The sequence below is a fragment of the Aulostomus chinensis genome, chromosome 3 (assembly GCF_037954235.1).
Source record: "Aulostomus chinensis isolate RoL2024-O1b breed Wild chromosome 3, RoL_Achi_v1.0, whole genome shotgun sequence".
Classification (NCBI taxonomy): domain Eukaryota; kingdom Metazoa; phylum Chordata; class Actinopteri; order Syngnathiformes; family Aulostomidae; genus Aulostomus; species Aulostomus chinensis.
Window position 1 is genome coordinate 9431184 of NC_141322.1, and position 23568 is coordinate 9454751.

The following is a 23568-nucleotide window of genomic DNA, read 5'->3' on the forward strand; positions in this document are numbered from 1 at the left end:
GGCATTTGGAGGGCTAATTGGCTGAATTCAATAGATGAGGAGGAGAAGACCTGGGTAATTCATGTTGCTAGGCTAGTGCAAAAAAATACCACATAAATAATACTGCATCCATGTTACGGTGAGCACCTTCAGGAGCGCAGAAGTGGCAGCAGAGGACTTTAAACACAATACTGTCCTCTAGTGGAAAACTGAATGAATGCCATCAAAGTGATATAACACCTTAACAGAAACTGGGAGAAAAGAATACACATACGATGCATAAAGCCTCATATTTACTCAAAGTCCAGTGCTATAAACAAATAAATATTTTAGTTTATTACAACAGCTCAGACATTTTGTCAGGACAAGCAAAAAGGTGATGTTGCATGTCTTCAGGAACAATGTGGTCAACCTCTTTGCCTTCCAGACACATGATCCAATATACATATACATATAAAGAACAATCAATAGGCTGCAAAAAGATTAAAAGCAAATGTGGCAGAGAGGTATACACATGGGCACTGCTGGTGCAGGTAGTAAGAGGAAGCAAACATATAACTTCAAATGGTTTGTGAGCTTAAGTGTCCACTCATCTCAGCACTGTTGCAAACATTCAAAGACAGATTCTACATGTCACAAAGACAGAAAACAAAAACAACAGATAAAATATGCTTTCTTGTTTGACCCCCCTTTGCCACTGAAGTTTGAACCTCACGAGTTAATCATGACTTAATCTCAACACTGTTTGCATGGCGAGCAAGCTAGCTTTACAGAAGTTACATTAATTAACCCCCAAATTACATAAAAGGCGAGTTGTACTTATATACTGAATTTTTTTGATACCAGTGGAAAAATTATATGAACTGATACTATAAACACAATAAGTGTTGAATAAATACTTCAAAGAAGACCATTTTTGAAAGTCAAACAGCAGCTTAGATGAACGACCTCCAATATATGTGTCCTATATAAACAACTACCTCCATGCACACATACAGAGCCCCATCTGTAACCCAGATGCTTTAAGGTAAAACACACAGATGAAACTTGGCAAAGTTATTTGTGCTGTTAGTATTAGCACCAGTTAAATTTCGGGGAGAAACAGCCATGGATCAGGAGGACACTGAGCCTGAGTCTTCCATATCTGTTGAGTCATATTCATCAGCAGACTCAGTAAGCGCTGGGTATGGCCGAGGTTGGTCCAAGTTAACATAGGTGACATTAAGATTGATGTAGTGTTCCCCCTCCAGGCCAGACAAGATGGTGGAGACAGCCGACACCAATGTGGCAAAGTTAGGCCTCAGCTCAGGATCAGGGTCCCAACATTGTAGCATAATGCTATACCTGGAAAATAAAATACACTGTCTGAATGAAGAATGAATGGCCAATTAATCAACTACATTCCAGGGTAGCACACAATGTATGCACCATAATGGTTTTTGCTTTGGGTTATCATTTTGCAAACTGCTAAAATGTCACACTTAAATCACTATTGACACATAGCATTTCTACATTCTTCCAGCCTGAAAATTTGGGCGGCATGGCTCAGGGGTAGAGTGGCCATCTAGCAACCGAAGGGTCGCTGGTTCGATCCTCGACCCCGGTGACCATGTCAAAGTGTCCTTGAGCAAGATACTGAACCCATAATTGCTCCTGATGAGTAGGTTGGCGCCTTGCATGGCAGCCTCCACCATCAGTGTGTGAGTGTGTGTGTGAATGGGTGAATGAGATGACACTGTAAAGCGCTTTGAGTACCGCTAAGGTAGAAAAGCGCTATATAAAATTGAGTCCATTTACCATTTTACAATTTGAAAAATCGAAAACTTTTTCCACTGAATACACCTCATCTGAGGACTGAGTGTACCCGACTCACCACATACTTTTAGAATACTCTGCCCAATGTCAACAAGAGCTGAAAGACAATGTATCCTCATGAAACATGCATAACTTTTTTCATAAAAATACATATAGTATATCCTGTAAGAAAAGTGATCAGAACTTCTGCAACAAAAACCTCAAGCAAAATGCCAGACATTCTTTTTATTCTCTGGGAAAATGCAATATTTGCTGTGACAACACTGTGGTTAATGAATGTCTGGATATGTTTAGATATCAAAACATTTGGTTAGGCAAAGATGATGGTTTGGATTCAAATTCAAAGAAATAAATAAAAGCTGAAGATGTCCTGACATCTTGCCCAAAACATCCGCTGTTGTCCTCAGACAGACTGCATACGTTCCAACTTCTCATTCCTGTCTAATGATTGTAGGAGTTAAAAACAAAATTACACAAATTAAAGTTTATTACTTTTCATAGGTATAAGTACAAAAAGACCAATGAGAACATCCTGAGAATCCCTCACTATGCAGGGTAATTAAATGGGCTATGTGTTGAAGGGTTAATTAGTGTTTAAAGCTCCAGTGGTCCAGGACATCTATATGGTTTCAGAGAATGACACTTGACCAGATGTGAAACAAACCCTTGAAGGACAAGGAGTAATAATGGTTCATCTTTTCTCTAGCACTCTTTTTAACCAGTGGGCCTACAGGTCGTGGGATTTATCATTAAATGTTTCTCAAATGACAAAAAAACAAAATAAAACAACAAAAAAAGGGTTTTTGCCATTTAGTCCTGTGTATTCATGTGAGTGGAGGTGTGTACATTTTAACTACTGAAGGACATTGCTTAACTATATCCGAATGACAAGTGGTGGACAATTTACAGATTTCTCACTACTGAGTGACCATTTGACCACAATTCTCCCCTGTCTTGTAACTGTTAATCTGTGTTAGCATAATTGTAAAATAACAATATGCCACTGCAGCATAAGAGAATAATTTACCAAGTTTAAATTTATTCTTTAGAAAAAAAGTGTGCAATTTTATACTCATCTTCTGGTTACTTACAGAGGGTCAGGGCAGTACTGTGGCTGGGGAAGCCTTCTGCCCTTCAGTAAATAGTGGGTTATATCATAAGGGTCCACCTCTGGGTAAGGACTTGCTCCTCTGGTCAGCATCTCCCACATCAGCACACCAAAGGACCACTGCATTAGGAGGAATGAGAATTATACAAACCAAGTATCAATGCATTTGATAACTATCATGCTGCCATTTGATTTTGCTTGTATAAAGATAAATTAAAGAATCTGTAAATGTGTACCTATAAGAAACACTCCTTCGTGAACCTTAAGCATTCTGCATCATGGGCAAGAAAACAGCCTTGAATTCAGACAAAGGTCCAATTTTTATGAATTGGAATGGATTATTGTTAGAAATAGAAAATAATATTTATAAACATGTTTTCATCTGTGTACAATCATCAATGCTTGTGTTTTCTTAGCTTAGAATGAGTGTGTCTTCCACCATGGAACCTGTTATGCTGCATTTGTAACAACTAGCATGGACAAAATAAATACTGTTACCTTTTTGGCAGAAAATCAAGTGTGTTGGCTCATCATCTTATTTCTTTTGTTGTACTTGTTACTATGTATCCCAGTAATGACTGCAACTTGCAACCTCTCAAAATAAACTAAGAAAGAATCTTCTTATCTGCCTTTTGCCTTCACACAGAAGCTCAACTTGTTTCATTCAGCAGATTGCACATCTGAAGCTGGCCAGCCGTTATGGCAGCCACAACAATGGACATTCCTGCTGAAGGGACTTTTTCCCAAATAACAAAGACTGATTGAGTCAGAGATTTAAATTTTTTCCCCTGTGGCCCCTGTAGCCATGTGTCTAGGGCTACAGACTTTGCACCCCGGCACATGACCCACATGACTTCAATTGTATCTTCTTTCCTAACAGTGTGTTCAACAGTGACTGCACACATTCAAAGTGGCTCCAGTCTCAGAAAAACAACATTGTGTTCAATTCTTCTATTTACATTTTGGAAAATGATTTCAATGAAGAGTTTTACAACAGGGTCTAAAAAGAACAGAGACAATAAGTATTTAATTTGAATTACAGGGAAACAGAAAAAAGAACTAAGGTAAAAGATTGTGCGTATATCTTGACTTAAAGAACTGCCCCCCCCCCCCCGCCCCCGGCATTGCAAACAATCTTTCTAACCCAGAATTTTTTTAAATAACTACATTCCCTGACCAACTGACCAATTTTGTTGTCACTGGGTAACTTGTCAGCAATGTCAAAGAAAATAATGTCCAAATATCACAAGTTTCTCATCAGAAAGGGAAATTGTGGTTTTGCAACCAGGTTTCTCTCAAATGATTGTGGGACCTTGTGAAATTTAAAATGTCTGACATTGACTGGTCAGGTGTCATTTCCAGGGTAACAGTGCTTTTAACAGTCAGAGACATCGCTGATACTCTTGAGGATTGTGGGTGGTGTGGAGTAATTCTCTGTGAGATCACAAAAAAAAACGACTTCTGTTTAAACAAGGTTGTTTTCAAATTTACTTGACGCTTCTACAATGGCTGATACCATCTTTCCCAACCTGCTCACTCATGGTGGGTCAACCTTGGACGGTCACAACTTTTTGGCTGTAAATAAAGTCCAGTGTGGAGAATACTATCAGGATTTTCAGATTTACTACTCACCACATCTGACTTGGAGGTGAATTTTTGAGTCTGCAGACTCTCAATGGCCATCCATTTGACAGGTAGTTTAGCCTTCCTATGGTCCTGGACACTGTAGTACTCCTTATCAAATACATCTCTGGCCATGCCAAAGTCTGCCACCTTGACTGTATATGACTCATCCAGCCTAGGGACAGAAGAAAATTATACTTATATTATATATTATAATATAGTTTATATTATAATTATACTATACAAGAACCTCCAATCAATTGTCTGCTCACAAACATCTTCCTTAACTAAATCTAATCCATTGGCAGTGAATGAGTAGATGCTTTCTGAGCACATCTCTGTGACTCACATGCAGTTGCGTGCTGCTAGATCTCTGTGCACAAACTTCTTATGAGCCAAATACTCCATCCCCTTAGCAACCTGAAGCCCGAAGCCAATCAGATCCTTGACAGTGGGGTTCTGAGTAAATCCACACAGGAAAACAACTGAATTAAAACAGGTTTACAAAGGTTTCTAGGTAGTTAACATTTGCAAGTGAAAACACACCCTTTTCTCACAGCGTATGAAGTGCCGCAGGTCCCCATGTTTCATATATGGCAAAACCACAAGAGGGAGCCCTTCTTGTGGTAAGAGGATGCCCAGCAGAGACAGAACATTGCAGTGATGGAAGCCCTTCATTATGATCCCTTCCTTCAGAAACTGCTCCACCTCTTCCACATCTGTTATTCCTAATCAAACACAATGATGAACAATGAAAAGTGAAAATTCATCAAAATAATGAACAAAATACTTTCTCGGTTCTGGGCACAATAACAAATGTACATTATAGCATTTATGCCTAGGAGGTTAGGTGATCAGTAGTTTTTGTTTGTTTGTCTGTTTTTAGAAGCTGAAGAGGCTTCTGCAGAGGATGCCACTCCAACTTCTAAGGGCCTTGCTCTGCTTCTGCCCCAACTGACATAGTCACAACTTGTCAATCAAAGCACAATCTAAGGTATAGCCTACTGTTTGTGCCGTATTTTTGTTTGTTTTTCTGTTCGTAAGATTATGTAAAATAGTGATTTTTGACATATGTACCAGAATACCATGAGCCAAGGAGGAATCCATTACATTTAAAGGTTAAACATAGTGAAAAATTTCTTCTTCTTCTTCTTCTTTATTTGTTTTTTTAAAAAATACTAGTTTGGCTGAGCAGCACAGTGGTGCAGTGGTTAGCACTGTGGCCTCACAACAAGAAGACTCCAGGTTCAAGACCCAGCTCAGGTACGGGATCTTCTCACAGTGTGGAGTTTGCATGTTCTCCCTGTGCCTGCATGGGTTCTCTCCAGGTCCTCAGGCTTCCTCCCACAGTCCAAAGACGTGCAAGAGAGGACCAGGCTAATTGAATGCTCTAAATTGACTGTAGGTGTGGCTGTGAGAGTGAATGGTTGTCTGTCTCTATGTGTTGGCCCTTGTCTTGTCTTGTCTTGACTTGTCCAGGATGTACCCCGCCTCTCGCCCAAAGCCAGCTGGGATAGGCTCCACCCCCCTGCAACCCTTAACAGGATAAGCGGCAGGAAATGGATGGATAGATGGATGGGTTTGGCAGAGGTATTTCCTTTCCGATTACTTGTCCTTCAGCAAGATATCCAACTTGTGTCTTTTGTCATAATTGTTTGAATGTTTACTTGCAATAATCTGAATCTACAAATCACGATGTAGGGCACTGTTGGTTCTTCAGCATGTTCAGAGAGGAATTACATTTCACCACTAAGTGTAACTATATTTCTACATACTTGTCCTTTAATAACAAGCCATGAGAGGAAATCAGAGAAAATCCTGAAACCTGCAGCAATAAATTCCACAGCTTTCTTCAAAGCGTGTAAGGAAAATGAGGAAAATTATAACTCACTATTCAAAGACTTGACAGCACAGTGGATTTCTCGGCTGGTTTGGTCTGTAAAGTAGCCATGATAGACTGTCCCAAAATGACCTGAAGTAAAGTAAAACACAAAAGAAAGAAAAAGGAAAGGTAAAAGGGAGCATATGGATCCATAAAGGGTTCTGCCAGGTTTCTTACCTTTCCCTATGATGCGATGATGCTGCACAATAAGCATTTCAGCAGGAATAAGAACGTCTTTCACCTCCTCCAGAAGCTCTGGCCTAAAACTTGAGATGGAGATCTTCTCTGGGGGCATGAGCGGGGTGAGGGTGGGGTCTATGCTTCCTGCAGCATAGGCCAGGCTGGGAAACACAACTGGCCCAACCAGGGGAGTGGGGGGACTCAATGATACGACTAGAAGGAGCCAGGAGAAAGAGTGTTATTAAGGAAGGTTGAGGGTGTCAGAGGCAAATTAGCAATATAGTGTTCTAGTGTTGTCACCTCTCCTGTAGTCCCCGACAGGAGACAACTCCACAATGTTTGTTCCTGAGCGGTTAGCACTGTGGGCCAAGCGGGTCTCCACCATGGAGGCTGAAAAATATTTCACAACACATTTTAATCATCAACCACTGATGAAGAACAAATGTACGTGCTATGCAACACAAAGGATTTTCTAGTTGACAAACTTGTGTAATTCCTACCACACACCAACCCCCCACCAGGCACTGTTGTATAAACAAATGTGACCAAGGTACACACAGCCTACCTTTCTTCTTTTTCCTTAAGTGTTTCATGACAACAAAGGCTAGCACTGCCCCAGCCACCAGTGCTGCCAGGATCCCCAGAACAATTCCCACCATGTAGTGGTTGCTGACCCTTAGCACTGTGCCAACGTTGTGGACTTCCCCATTGATGGAGATCTGAAGAACACATAACATGGTGATTTCCTTTATTTTAGCAGACTCTTTTCATTACTAACCAAAGATGACACTGTATGTTGTAAGATGTTTACGTTCATCTCGCTGACACATTCGGTGTGTGAAGGTTTATATATTCTTTGAGTGATAGCATACAAAAATTCATTAAAAATCTAAATCCATCTTCGCATTATCTGAACAATTTAAATTCAGCAGTCAAATGAATCATTTTTGTTACGTAACTCCTATCTTCTTCAAATACACAACATGTACTGTAAGTCCCAGTGTGACAGGTCTTTAGGATCAGCATGAGTAATGTTTTTTTTCTAAATAATCCAAGTGATGTCAAGAATTGAAAAAAATGTACTTAAATATTTTGAGATTTTGAAAAGTATACTTTGACTTGTTGAAAAATATAGGGAAACTGCTGTTAATAATTTCAGCAGTCAGTGCCTCTAAAGCTCACGATTTCACATATTATATATTTCTTAAATAGACACTTAAGTTTAAAAATGGCAGAGACGTTGAGTGATTTCGTTACTTTGGACAATGGCAGGCTAGTTGCTGTCTTTTCGCTAGCAATAATTTTATTGACTTTGAATTTCGTCAACTCTCACACTGTCAGATATAATCTGACATGCTACATTACAATCATTCCTGAGATAAATGTGTACTAAGTGTCAAAGTTTACTATCTCAGGCAGTATTAAATGTATAAATGATATTCAATAGAGCTACAGTGGCATTTCTTTTATATGTCCTGTACAATGGCTGCTTGAAAACTCCACTTGCATGATATAACCTATACAATCAAAAACAATATAAATGTGTTATCTGGAGTTGATGGGCTGTGTGCTGGCTCCACATAAGTACTACAGCCTGACTAACCTTCACAGGTAGCCCCTCACTGGGGATTGTCATGTTTTTGGGGATCCTGCAGGTGATCTCATTATCTAGGACTTTAGCATCACAGTCAACACCCGCCACCGTCATGATGATGGTCATACAAGAGCTCACTAGGTTCAGCTTCTGATGCTTTGAGGAAAATAAATATATCAGATTTATGTCATTCCGCTAGTCAGTTCAACTATATATACCCTCAAAGCTATCCCTTACATGTAGCGACACTTCATCAAACCCAGGATACAAGTTGAGCACGTGTCCCTCGGTTTCAAAAGGTATGGGTTCACCATAAGGGTGGTAGGAGAACTCTTTGTTCCAAAGTCCCAAAGCTCCATCCATGTCGAAAGAAAGCTCTCCTTCCTCTGTCTCATCCCTGTGAAATATAGGAGTCATGCACTCCATCTTCGTAGGCAGAGACTTGCCAACACACTCCTGAAACAAAACAGTATAATCATACTTTACATAAAATGCTAATTAAAATGAGAATATATGACATTAGAAATACATAAAGTAAATCTGTGGTCTTATTCTTTCACTGGGATGTTTGAACTTCACTGGTGCAAAATGATGCAGATGCAGTGACACTAGAACTAATCTGGAACCAACCTTGATCCAAAATGCAAAACAAAAACAATGCAATAAAAATCTTAATTCCGAATAGAAGATTCAAGTCTGTTGTGACGATCCCTCTACTGCAATGAATGAGTCAACTGTACATTGTGATGAATGCTATACCCTTGTCACAGGTTTCAGGTGGCTCTCATTTGGCTTAAAGCGGACAATGGTGCGGTAAACAGAATCCAGGTTCTCTCCTTCGATCACAATTTTGGACCCCCTACAGATACAGGTAGACAAGTATGAGCATATTTTCATTACATCAAGCAAAAGACATATGGAATTAAGAACAGATTGCACTATACTCCATTCAAGGTGCTTGTTAGCCTCAGAAACCCACCCTAAGCTTTCCTACTCTCTACAATGGCCATCTTTTAACTCCACCCATGTGTCTGTCTCAAACAACTACGAGTACCTTTTATTTGCCAATGTTGTCAAATGAACCCTTCCATAACACTTCTTTCTCCTTGAGTGGTCACTGGCCTACCTGTCAAAACTACAGTCAGGCATGACGGCTGTAATCTTTGGGTTTTCTTTGTAGTAAAACACCTTTGTGGTGGGAACAGGAGACTTGTCGATGAAAACACTGAGAGGGACATCCCTCACCTCTGAGATGGGCTGGGACAGACAGATGATGGAGGACACATTGCCTATAGGCTTTGTGACTCTGCAAAGAAATATGGGCTATGATTTAATCTCTCATGTTTCAGTAACCCTTTCATTTTAGGTGACATCTAAGTAGAAAAACTTTGAGTCAGTGTCTACATGCAAAACATTTCTAGGAGTTATATTTTCCAAAGGCATAATTATTTCACACAAGTCAGAACAAGTTTACTGAATAGATCTCTGATCAAGATCTGAGTTCAAAGGTAGAGCGACTACACAAAACTAAAGGCAATTTTTTTTATTTTACAAAAGTTCAAGGTGAGGTAAAACTTTCATTTCCAGACCTCTTTATAGGACAGGGAACATCATTGAGCGTGATTCTTCTCATTTTTCCAGCATCCAAGTGAGGTCCAGTCACTGTGATGAGCGTGCCCCCGACATGAGGCCCATAGTTGGGCTGGATATCTGTGATGTTTGGAATCTGGAGAGAGTTTATCATAGTATGGTAAAAATCTAGATCAGCTAATGAAGAATATGTTGTTGTGTGATGTAATAATGAGGAAGTACAGAAAGATGATTGAAAAAATTACCACAAATGTGAAGCCTGGCATTTCTGCCTCTCCGTCAATGGCATAGCGTCCCTCCGCCTTTTCCTCATGCACTTCCACCGTGATGTTGAGTGGTTTCAACAGGTCCGTGGAGGCAGAGCGGATCTTACACACTAGGCTAAAGAGCAGCATATCAACAATATAAATCAAACATAGAGTCAACATCTGAAACTACATTAGGCGACAAGTCATTTTCTATTGAACATGTCATTAATGCATCTGAAATGCAGGTTTCTAGCTAACAAATTAATGTTTATGATTAAAACTTTTGAGTGCGACAATGAGGCTGATATTTGTGGTGAGTTTAAATATACCCTCCATACAAGTATTGAGAGTAATGAATTTAAGCTAATAAATACTACAATCTGTGTCAGACATAATTGCCACATGAGAATCCTAAAGTTCACAGTTACTCATTCTTCTCCCTAGTATTTTGATAACTTGTAATGATACTGATATTTTTCAAGCTTTTGCTGGACACATGACTTCTTATACTTCAATATAAAGTCCATTCTCAGTGCCCTAGATACTACAAGTATTCATATCCAATGATGGGAATAACGGCGTTACTAACGGCGTTACTTTTTTCAGTAACGGGTAATCTAACTAATTACTTTGACTATCGTTACAACTTTGACGTTACCAACACGTCGTTACTACGCTTTACTGAAGCGACTCACTGTGTGTTATTGCTTTTGAATGGAAGCACGGTGCAAGCGGTGTGTCCTAGTCGGACTTGGTGGGTTCTGGAGGTAATAGCAGGTCTCAAGGGTGACTGGAACTCCCACCCACACACCGTTATTTCTGTTTGACCATCAGGGGGAGCAGTCCGTGGGAAGAACTGCATTGATAAAGCAGAATATAACCATAGCACAAAAAGTAAGGACATTTGTGTTAGGTAGATTATTACATTGTTGTAACAGTGCTTCTTGGCAATAAATCTTATACCGCTGGAAAGCCTGTTTATTTCCCTTTTAAATGGTGTCACATTTGTAAGGAACCTGCGTTTGTAGGATGTGCAGCAGAGCTGAGTAAGTGGGTTCCACCCATGAAAAATTTGCCAAAACTTCTCTGCCAATGCCAGACAGTTTATTTTGCCATTGATTCTTGTTTGGTGCTTGATGGATCAGATGATTGAAGTCTGAAGAAACAAGACATAATGGCATTTTAACAATTTATCCATTTAAAAAACAGGAGCCTCAGTAGTATGTGGAAGAACAATACGCATGCACAACAACCTGGCACCTCCTTCTCAGGCTGGTCTTACATCGCTGTGGGATGGCATCCCATTCCTCAACCAGCATTTGTCACAAGTCAGCCAACGTGGTTGTGTTGGTCACTCTGGCATGAAATACACACCCAAGCTGATCCCACAAGTGTTCAGTGGGGTTGAGTTCAGGACTGCTGGCAGGTCATTCCATCCTCTCCATTCCTAAATTCTGGAGGTAGTCTCTGATAAACCCTGCTCTGCGGGGAAAGCATTGTCATCTTGGAGGATAGAGTTCGATCCCGGACTGCAGAGATATGGGATTGTCACTGGTTGCAGAATCTCAGTACCACAATAAGCTGTTTGGCATTGGCAGAGAATATTTGGCAAATTTTACATGGGCACAACCAACACACTCAGCTCTGCTGCTCAATTCTCAAATGCATGTTCCTTACAAATGTGGCACCATTTAAAAAGGAAATAAACAGGCTTCCCAAGGGTATAAGATTTATTGCCAAGAAGCACTTTTACAACAAAGAAATAATCTACCAAACACAAATTTCTTTACATTTTGCTCAGTTTATATGCACAGCATCCATCTTGATATGAAATGTTTCTATGAAATTATACAAAGGTTTATTTCTAGCCACAGTCACAGGACAAAACCTAACCCCAGTGATGCCTGGAGGGCAGGACTCATTCCTCCAGCAACTGTGACACTCATTCTCCCAGGAACACACTCCAGAGCACCAGCCACAGGCCATGAACTTAGGGGCAGTCAGACACATGGCACAAGTCAGAAAGTGTTGACATCCTGGCCCTCTCTGGGGAACCTGAAACATCTGTAGCAGAGATCACATTTAGAGCTTATTTTATGGACCTAGGAAAGACTGATCAATGTGAATTAATTGAATGAGTGTGATGCTAAATCTACTCTACTTGTAAAGTCTCATGAGATAACTTTTGTTGTGATTTGGCGTATACAAATAAAATTGACTTGACTTCTCATTCTACCAAAATCCAGTCCCACCAAAATTTTAACTCATCTTTTTATAATACGAATCTTATTTATATCCTGATGGTACAAGCTTAAAATAAAAAAAATAACTATATAAATTAACTATAAAAATAGTGTAAATAATACAAATCAAATAATGTGCAGGTCAGCCTCTGCAGGTCGGCAGCCTCCTCAAACAGCAGCATCGGTCAGGGTCAGATCCCAAGTTTAATAAATATCATAAATATATTAAAACATAATTAAAATGACCCTCCTGATAATAATAATGATTCAACTTCATGTTTTAATTTTGAGCATCGGAACCAGACAGATTGTTGTTCAGATGTTCAGAATTTAAAATGAAGTTTAATTATTATTGTCCTGATAATAATAATTATTATCCTGTTAATAATAATTATTATCCTGTTAATAATAATGATTCAACTTCATGTTTTAATTCTGAACATCTGAACACCAACTGGTTCAGCAGCCACTGGTTCAAACCAAACCTAAAATGGTGGATGGAATGAAGGTGAAGCTACTGATCTGAACATTTGATTGCCAACAGTTTTTCTTCAAGAGCAGAGTGCCTACCATACATGAAGAAATCACTGTTTGCTACTTGTTAAACTGGAAGAAAATGATATCTTACTACAGCTGCAAGCTGACAGCATCACCTTAATTCCCCATTAAAAACACTATTTGTGATTAGAGTCAATACTTGTGCCCGCATCTCATTTCCTACATCAGACTGCATAAGACATAAAAGTAAAGCTTTTAAAATGTTTCAGAAGTGTCCAACACTAACACAATGTTTCCTTGATTGATTACCAAGACCCTGGACTGATATAAGAAAAAGTAATGGACACTGCCCTGCAAGACTAATGTTGGTCTTATATGTCCCTTATAGAGATGTTGTTAGAATAGTGGGGTAGCTGTCACTGCCCAGATGTGACAAGACAGTGTGGATTGTTGATTTTGGACTCTTACTTTATGTGATCATAGTCTCCCTTTTGATCGATATGTTATTATTATAACGATGATGATGATATGTTATTATTATAACGATGATGATGATAGTGGTAATCATTATTGTTGTTGTTGTTGTTAATAATAATAACAATAATAATAATAATAATACTATAAACATTTTTAATATTTTTTGTAGTTTCTTGTGAATAAACAAATATAAATCCAGGTTCTGTTCATCAGCAACTGGAATAAAAATCAATCTAAACCAGAAAAAACATGTTTACCATATTAAACTTGTGTGTTAATATGCATTGAGGAGATATATGAATAATATATTTGTTTTTGTCTTATGACCGGCTATTATGCTTCTTTTTATTTTAAAACATGTTGTACTCTCAGATGAATTTTGAACATTGCGCAATTGCTATAAAATGATGTGAGACATTACTTTGGCAACCGCATGAAATTAAAACTTTAAATGTGTATTTGTAAATCATTTCCTAGATTCATATCCAGAACCCATTTGATGAATGTGTTTGAGAGGACGATAAGTGTGACCAAATATTCAGAACATCATAACATCACTTTGTTTCACATTTGTCATTTCAAGTTCAACCTTGGTAATGTAGTAAATTTTTCAGTACAAAAAAGGTGAAAAATCTAAGTAGCGCATTTTATTGTCCATTTACAGAACATTGTAGTTTCATGAGGCAGAAACATATCAATAACATGCCGTTGCTTAGTGAAGTGTGATCGGATTCTCTCAGCACTGCAACCATCTTCTCTTATCACCTCCCGACTTCTATCCACTTTCATTTGATTCCATGATGTTTTCCATCAGGGTCAAGGAATAGTGGATTGGTAAAGGAGATAGCAGACAGAATCACCTCAGTCTTTGTAAGTTACAGCCCTGTTTCTTGTGAGTCTCTTCCAATCACATCTTTCCCTGCCCTCATATATTCCCATTTGTTTCTGTGTTGTCAGTGGGATCAAGCTCAATTCTCATTTCATGTGGTGGTGAATCACCTGTTCCGTTCTTTTCTTGTCAAATGTCCTAGTGTCCTTCCCAGTATACGATTAGTGTCTATACTATTATTTCAGTATTTTGATATTTTGAATTTTTGTCAAATCCATTTATTTTAATCTGCAATTCTGCTTCATCTTTGCATTTGAGGTTTCTGTTCTCAAAAGCATCTGGGGTCACTGACACACAATCATCTATATTCAAAAAGAACTTGTAATTGTACTGAGGCGTTACCTGCATTTGTTTGGGCCCACAAGCTGCCTAATATCACATTACAATATCATCCACTGAACAATATGTATGCATTTGATAAATTGTAACTTCCTCTGTACCTTGTCTCCAACCACGAAGAGGAGATACTCTGATGAGTAAACGGCAGCAATGGCTGACACCCTCTGATTCTCTACCAAAGAGTAGTTAGCAAAGATAACGGGGCTCGATCTTGTCAGCACAAGCTGAAAATACACATACACACGAGGTGTCATGATGAACAAGGGATCACAATCAGTGGTTAAAGGATTCAATGAATTTGTTATCTATCTGTGCTGTATACCTGCAACAGTCGTCCTGCAGAGGTGCCGATGTGGGCAACAGTCTTGTTCTCAATGGTTGTGACCAGTAGAGAGGTGAGCAGGATGTCTGTCATCTGCCTGTTGAACAGGTCTACGCGATAGTAGGGCTTGGACACCATAGTTGGATGGTCTCTGCATGTGGCATTGTTTTCCATGCTCTAATAGCAAGTCCACAAGCGGCAACATGATACGGAAAAAATAAAACAAAGAAAAGCCAATGATGGATCAAACAAAAAAATGAGTTATCATATCATTAAATTAATAGATGTAAATTCTTCTTCAGGTGGCATGAGGATACATTCAAGAGGATGAACATGACTTCCTGTAGTACTCCAATATACACTGCCTGGCCAAAAAAGTCACCACCTGGATTTAACAAAGCAAATAGGTACGAGCCTCCTATTGGATAATTACTGCTTGGGCGATTATCCATTTTCTTCCGCTTATCCTGTTAAGGGTTGCGAGGGGGCTGGAGCCTATCCCAGCGGCTTTCAGGTGAGAGGTAAGAAGTGAGAGATTGAGAGTGGAGAAAGTACAAAGAAAAACATTGAAGGACCTATATCCTCTACCCACCTACAATTACATGTAGCTTACCTAAAAATGATGGGTGAACTTGATAGCTAGTATACAAAAAATATTTAATTAAATGATCATCCCTGGCAACCTGTCCAGAAATGGTAGAACCAGGATTTTAGTATTTTTGGCGAACCTCAATATTCAGACCAGCAGCCGAGAGCAATGTAATGAAGAAGCCTCAGGGGAATAGTTTTCGGAACACAAATACGGGAGGTAACTGTATTGAACTTTCCCAATTTTCCTAAAATACAATATCAGAGCTGAATTTTCCACTTTTTTTTTTTTACCTTTTCTCAGTCAAATCTATTTTTGTCCCAAAGTACAAAGTTCTATAACAGCAACTAAATAATTTGAATTTATAGGATGTTGACATTCTTAAAGTAGCTAAAAGCAAGGGTTTAATTTGACTAAATATGAAATAAGAAGTCTGGCCACAATCCCAACTCATCACTATTTTTGTCAGTAGTGGCAAAATGTGCTTAGTGAGCTGGAAATAAGCTGAAAAGTACACTTCCTATCTGATCAGAAAAAAAATCACTTAACTGTTAAAAAAACTTGTTAACTATTAAAATAAATGTTAAAATAACCTCCAGAACCAGCTTCATCTCAGTGACTGCATAGATAGTGGCTTCAAGGTGCTCATCGCCCATAGTCACCCTTTTATAAGACACCATGCTATACTGATATAATATGGAGAAGAGTTCACAATTAACATTTTGGGAATCCGTTTTCTTACTAAGGGTTGCATGAGAAGAATAATACCACCCTATTGCTGTACCTGCAAGCCGGGAGCCAGGGGAATGTTAACTTGGCAAAACAACAGCTCGACTGCTTACATCCAAAGGTGAAGAAGTTAGCCTGCTCGCACTTAAAAGTCATCCATTAATTTTTTAAAAATTTATATAGTTTGTTTAAGCCATCTCAGCAAATTTGCAGCAACAACAATGCTCAATTCCCTTACTATATAACTAATTCCATCATAATGCTTTATTGCAGGGGGTACCATGGAACAAATAACAGAAATATCTGCACCTTCATTGTTAGACCTTAGTGTTGAACAAATATAATCTAAGTAAACAGATCAGTAAATGAGCAAAATTTTGATTTTATTCATTTATATAACCTTACCTTAATCATGTTAAAATCAAATCAAGTATTTTCATTCATTTTACCCAGTCATAACAAAGTGTCAATAACCTTTCTTTGCTTAATACCTAGTCAATAATTACGGACGTTGAGACTAAATATTTTGTTGCTCAACACCTATAGGGTGTATTATTTGACAGCCCTTATCAAGATAACTGCATACTAACATCAATAATTATGAGTGAAAACGTACATATCTGCATGTATATACATAAAACGCATGTTTAGGTGAGTTCTCAGTCTCTAACCATTGGGAACCCAGAGATGACCTTACTATTTAAATGTGCTATCAGAGGAAACCAAAGATATCTGAGATCATAATCATTTCTTGAGGAAAACAGAATTGTGTTTGAGCAGACTGACCTCATGTGGACAACTCTCACAGGGCTGGAAGTGGCAGAGCCCTCTGGAGAGCTGCTCTGGTCCAGACTCACAGCAGTCATCCACCCCATCTACGATTGCCTTGTTCACATTGTCCATGGGGAAGGCGCACAAGGCTGAGTCATGCTCTGTAACTCCACTGTCATCAGTGACGGCAAAAACCCCATAGAGGATGTCATCCTCCTCCTCTGCCCCTAACTCCTCTGCCAGCTCCCTGCCTGCTTTGCCAAAGTGAGCTGCCTGGACCACATTGTATACCACATCTTTGTAGGGTTCACTGGCTACGTTCCTTCTCCGGCGTTTTGGTTCAAACCGACACTCCAAGATCACCTCGCGATACCGCTTCATCTCCCATTCATTCCGTGGGAGCCGGCCGAGACGGGTTTGAAAAGGAGATGAGTCCTGATCTGGGCTCTCTCTCTGAACTGAGAGGAAGTAGACAAACTCCTGAGTGAAAAAGCTGTACACATATTCAATATGATATGTCCTCCGCAGGCCAGGAAGCACGGTCAGGCCATGTACATCACTGTAGAAACCATCTTCTGTTGCCAGTGGTCGACGAACTGATATAGACTTCCTTCCATAACGCTGAGTCACAGTTTCATTGACAGTGGTGGCAACAAAGAAGTAAACAGTCTGACCCTCCTCCACCATGGTGACTTTGGTACCAAGAGGGCTTGCAACACAGTCTGGACAGTAGGCATCAGAGTTGGAATCCGTTCTAAACAAACACTTCGAGAGAGAAGGTGGCTCTCCATTTGAGTTGAGTTGGTGGAAATAACACACACCATACTGAGAACTTCCACAAGAATACAAGTACATAAAGAGGGTATCCAACAGCAGGACCTGATTGTTTGTGTCCTCCAGGAAGTTGGGGTCTCTGTCAATGTTGCAAAGATCACATACTTGACACTGTGGGCTTCCAACCGGCCCAGTGTGAAGTTCCCACACCTTCTCCAAGCTTCTGTTGACAGCCTCGATCACATTCTGAGAGGCTACATACACCTCCTGGTAGAATGAGTTATTGACTATGTTTTGGATGGGGCCCCGCGCCTGAAAGAAGGGCATGGTGTAAACCACAGAGAAGTTGACTGGACTTAGGGCCACTGAAGGACAGCTGGCCAAGGCAAAGGCCAGCAGAGTCTGGAGCCAGACACATGTCCCCCACTGTATGCTCCAGTGGGCCATCTCTGCACAGGGGGCAACAGCACAGACAAGGTTGGGTTACCTCCAGGTCTGAAGTTGACACAACAGCATCCTTGATAACAGACACGGACACCTGAATGAAGATGAATGTGAGAGTAGACACGGGTAAAGTCACACTTAGAAATTATCATACAACAAAATGATAAGAGGAACATAAGCTTGAAAGTTAATACTTCAAAAAACTCTTAAAAAGGAATACATTTACAAAGTTTGATGAGCAGATGAATGATTAGTTTAGCTTAGCTTAGTGTTAATACTGGAAAGGAGGAGATACATATAGCACCTCCAATAACACATCTCAAACAAGAAACGACTTCCAGCACATTAAGCTTCAACACCTGCATTGTTTTTTTTATACAAGAGACAATCTGCAATTGAATGTTTCACCTTTAAATAGAAATGGACTATTCCCATTTATAGTCAGTCTTTTCTTTTTGTTAAACTAAGCTTATATCGCCACTTCAATCTTCTTATTTAGTGGAACAGCTTGAAGGAGTTCTCTTTTAAGAGGACTTCATTTAGAGAGCATCCTGTGAGTTGCTTTTAAAAGCTACCCAAAAGCCAAAGGGTGGTGATGCAGTGGTTAGCACTGTTGCCTCACAGCAAGAAGGTTCTGGGGTCTTTCTAAATGGAGTATGCATGTTCTCCCTGTGCCTGCGTGGGTTTTCAAGCTTCACAGTCTAAAGACATGAGAGAGGGGACTAGGTTAATCGGATACTCTAAATTGACCGTAGGCGTGGCTGTGAGAGCAAATGGTTGTCTGTCTATATGTGCTGGCCCAGCGATGGACTGGCGACCCTGCCTCTCGCCAAAGGCAGCTGGGATAGGCTCCAGCCCCCCCGTGACCCTTAACAGGACAAGCTGTAGAAAATGGATGGATGGATGGATGGGCATACACCAACAGTCAAAAGTTTGGACACACCTTCTCTTTCAATAGTGTTTCTTTATTTTTATTAATTTCTAAATTGTAGCTACCTAATGAACACATCAAATATATGAAGCAACATATATAGAATTATGTAGCAAAGAAAAAAATGTTGAATAACTCTAAATTTGTTTTATATGTTATATTCCTAAAGATAGCCACCCTTTGCTTTGTTGACAGCAATGCAAATCCTTGGCCTTCTCTACTTGGGCTTCATGGTGTCACCACCTGAAATGGTTTTCACTTCTCAGGTTTGCCTTGTCAGGGTTCATTTGTGGAATTTCTTGCCTTCTTAATGGGTTTGGGACCATCAGTTGTGTTGTGCAGAAGTCAGGTTGGTACACAGCTGACAGCTCTATTTGACCACCGTTAGAATTCATATTATGGTAAGAACCTGTCAGCTAAGTCAAGAGAAATGAAAGTCCATCATTACTTTAAGAACTGAAGGTCAGTCAGTCCAGAAAATCCCCAAGATTTTGAATGTGTTCCCGAGTGCAGTCGCAAAAATCATCAAGCCCTACAATGAAACTGGCTCACATGAGGACCATCCCCAGAAAGGAAGACCAAGACTCTCCTCTGCTGCTGAGGATAAGTTCATGCGAGTCACCAGCCTCACAAGTCACAAGTTAACAGCTTCTCAGATTAGAGCCCAGAGAAATGCCACACAGAATTCTAGTAGCAGACTCATCTCTACATCAACTGTTCAGAGGAGACAATCAGGCCTTTATGGTTGAATAGCTGCTAAGAAACCACTACTAAGACAAAGAGATTTGTCTTGGCCAAGAAACCCAAGGAATTAACATTAGACCAGTGGAAATCTGTGCTTTGGTCTGATGAGTCACAATTTGAGATCTCTGGCTCCACCTGCCATGTCTTTGTGCGACGCAGAAAAGGTAAACAAATGGTCTCTACATGCATAGTTCCTACCGTGACGCATGGAGGAGTTGGTGTGATGGTGTGGGGTTGCTTTGATGCTGACACTTTTGGGGATTTATTCAGTATTTCATTTTTTAATCTCATTTATTTTTAATAGGAAAATGACCACAAACACACCTCCAGGCTGTGTAAGGGCTATTTGACCAAGACGGTGAGTGATGGAGCGCTGTGACAGATGACCTGGCCTCCACAGTCATCTGACCTAAACTCAACTGAGATGTTTTGGGATGAGATGGACTGCAGAGTGAAGGCAAAAGGGCCAACAAATGCTCAGCATCTCTGGGAACTCCTTCGAGACTGTTGGAAACCATTTCAAGTGACAGCCTCATGAAGCCCATCAAGAGAATGCCAGAAGTGTGCAAAGCAGTAACCAAAGCAAAGGGTGGCTATCTTAAAGAATCTAAAAAATAAAACATGTTTTGAGTTATTTCACACCTTTTTGTTTTCTACATAATTCCATATGTCTTCATTCATAGTTTTGACACCTTCAGTGAGAATCTACAATGTAAAAAGTCATGAAAATAAAGAAAACCGTTACATGAGAAAGCTAGCAGAATGGGGTAGTTAACAAGGGTAAGGAGTTCGTTGGTTAGTTTAGAAATTATGACAAAATTGACATTGGTGGTTTCACATTGCTATTTCATTCTATTGTAAATTGATTGCATTGATCATAAAAGAAACAACTCTACAGTGCTTAAACTTAAGATCATGCATGAGCAGTAGTGCACAGATAGTACAGCCTAAACCAACTACTGAACAGTACGTCCTCCATTGAGCACACAAAACAGAAAAGGGAAGTGCTGCCTTGTGGTGCTATTTGCAATTGCAAATGGAAAACAGATAATCTTTTAACACTGTGTACCATGAAAGTAATCCTAAATGTCTTATCATCATAAATGATAGGTAATAAACATCCATATTTTTGGGTGAACCAGATTATCTTGGAAGTAAATGTGGTCATAAATAGAAAAGCTTTCTGTGAGTCACCACAAAGAGTGAGCAGAAATGTTTACAGAGAGCTGTATTGGTAGCACTCAGCACTGTAGACAGTGAATAAAGCTGTTTTCATTATGACATCCTGCATGGATCATCCATACATGTGTAGTCATGTCCATGCTGGTTAATCCTTTGTTTTCACTAGACATGTAAATGTTGCAAAGGCCTGGTGGCAACAGGCAGTGTTAATGCACCAAATGTGTCAAGTCAAAATTTGTCAGTCCCAATATAACACAAAACCAAATGAAACCATGTTTAAAACTCAAGAGCTTGTCATCCTGAACAGGTTGTTGGGTGGATCATTAACCAGATGCATCACAGTAAAGCTGTATTCACAAACCCTGGCCTCTCTACTTTACATTCCTGTCACAACCACTACGTGCCTTGTAAGGGAAAGGATGTGCACGGACCAGTGGTCATAGGAAGGCAAGTGCTTTTATGTTAAAATAAAATGGCCTATCTGCTCATGTCATGGAATCTCATCTACTCTGTTGACTTTATTTAGCAGCAGGGAAATTTTATTTTGTGTGAAACTATTTCAAAAAAATTATACTTTTGCTTTCTACAGAAAGCTTTAAGTTAATAATATTTCTAATAATGCCTTCACATCAATAATTTATAGAACTAATGTGTTACAGTTTAACATTTGTAGCGCCATGGGGGGTTAAGGTCAAAAGTGAGAGGGACATGGGCATACATAGAAATGCCATTGATTACCTTTTCTTCATGTTCATGCTTAATCAAACAAATGCTTGAAAATGGTTGTCGTTAATTGGGCTATTTATTATACAGGTTTGACTAAAGACTACAGCACTTTATTCTCTGGGTTAAAAGTCAAGTAATACAATTACATCAAATTGGTGTTAGTCAATGTGTGGTGTTCCACATAAATACATAAAGAAAATACAATATGAATCTATGTGACAAAAATCAAATTTTATTGAATACTTGCCAAAACAACCTCTGGGAAGGCCTGTGGGGGATGCAGGTACTTATTAGGTCAGTGCCTTGCTCATATGCTTTTTTCTGACTTAATTGGTAAGAGTATTGTTCTTGCATCAATCACTGGAGATATCTACAGGGATTGCTCTCGGCAGGCTGCTGTGCAGGCAGCTTTTTTCAACAGCTACTGCACACCAAGGACACAGTGGCAGAAATTGCATCCCAAACCAGTAAAAACCCAACAGCAGTGCTGGGAGAGAAACAATAGCCAAGCAATTACTTTATCTTGAAACTATAGGAAATAATATGATAATGGCTCATTGGAACGGCATAGTTCACAATCAGCCTGCAATAGGCTAAATGAAGTGGATGTGTCAACTTAAGTCCAAATCTATTTAAAAAAATCAATTCTACAAATCCCAGAAGCAGCATCTACTTCAGCCTAAGACATTATCTGTTCTTGCCTTTTTGTCATCCTTTTGGTCATATTTTCTACCTTATCCCCTTGTTCAAGCTCCTGTTAGATCCTGCTGCTGCACAAAACCTGAACGTTTAGACAGAGCAACAACTTGCTCAATGATCTTTCGCACTCATTGTTGCTAATTTTGTCAGTGTTGCTTACTATGCTTTAGGAGAGATAATTAGCAATATCCCAGAATATCATTCATACTGTCCACATTATAATCAGTGATATCACATATTTCTTTACGATTTATCACAGGAGTAACAGTTTCACACCAAATGCACGGGGGGGGGGGGGGGGGGGCAAAAAACAAAACAATTGAAGTTACTGGAGTATACAGACATTTATTTTGCCAGCCAGTTCTACTATAGGATATATGGGATAATTCTTCTATAAATATAATCAAACTCTCTCGTCATTATTAATCTATTAATTATTTTCGTAAGTGCCATTGACAAATGCTGTTGTGTAAAAAGCTCACCTGGCAGGTTTCAGGGATGGAAACAACCACTGCCGCTTCTGCTTCTTGCCTTGGCGCCGTGACGCAAGGACGGATGAGCAATCTGTCCTTAGATTCAAACGTAAGTATTACTAAAATGTGCTTTAACTCTGGGCACCGGGATATAAAAGCTGCTGATTTCGGACCCAACGTCAGCTCCCAGTCCACCACCACCCTCATCCGGCTCGATGCTGCCATTGCTCCGCCCCCTCAGCGCCTCTCTCACACGCGCGCGCGCACACACACACACACTAATTAACCTGTTTTCTATTAGCTAATGCTACCACCATTTTATGCTAGAACTGCGATGCTCTTTACGTACTGTATGGTAAACCCGTTTCGTTCATTTACTTCCTCTTTGGAAAGAATCAATTGAATTTAATCTCACTCTAATTTAATGTGTTTCACCTCATGACCCTACTCCTTAGTATATTTTAGAGACAAGTAAAGAGGAAGTGCTATTATCACAATGGGAGCATTCCCAAGCCTACAAAATAGAGCCAAGACATGAAATCCAAAGAAGCATGACACAAGTATTGTTTAGGTGTCTATATGTACTCCTCCAGAAGCAATGGACCTGCTCCCTTAAAACTGAAAATAGCTTTGAATAATGGCCATGGCACCATCAGCGTATGCAGATGAATTGAATTTCTTTAGGCTGAGTGAAATTGAAAAAAACCTTAGACGCTACT

At 39.6% G+C, this 23568-nt stretch overlaps 1 protein-coding gene across 1 annotated transcript; it reads right to left on the bottom strand.

Annotated features, from left to right (window-relative positions):
- Window positions 1–318: 318 nt before the first annotated feature.
- Window positions 319–23448, bottom strand: LOC147267576 (macrophage-stimulating protein receptor-like). Its single transcript, XM_086200609.1, has 21 exons — window positions 22859–23448; window positions 16892–18188; window positions 14788–14964; window positions 14567–14689; window positions 11913–12083; window positions 10715–10875; window positions 10017–10152; window positions 9771–9907; window positions 9308–9487; window positions 8941–9040; window positions 8419–8637; window positions 8191–8337; window positions 7153–7306; window positions 6888–6977; window positions 6585–6800; window positions 6417–6497; window positions 5072–5253; window positions 4875–4984; window positions 4535–4700; window positions 2886–3022; window positions 319–1323 (listed from the first exon to the last, which is right to left on the bottom strand). Exons 2-21 carry the CDS (start codon window positions 18095–18097, stop codon window positions 1092–1094), a joined length of 4125 nt encoding a protein of 1374 aa, XP_086056735.1. The 5' UTR covers window positions 18098–18188; window positions 22859–23448; the 3' UTR covers window positions 319–1091.
- Window positions 23449–23568: the final 120 nt, after the last annotated feature.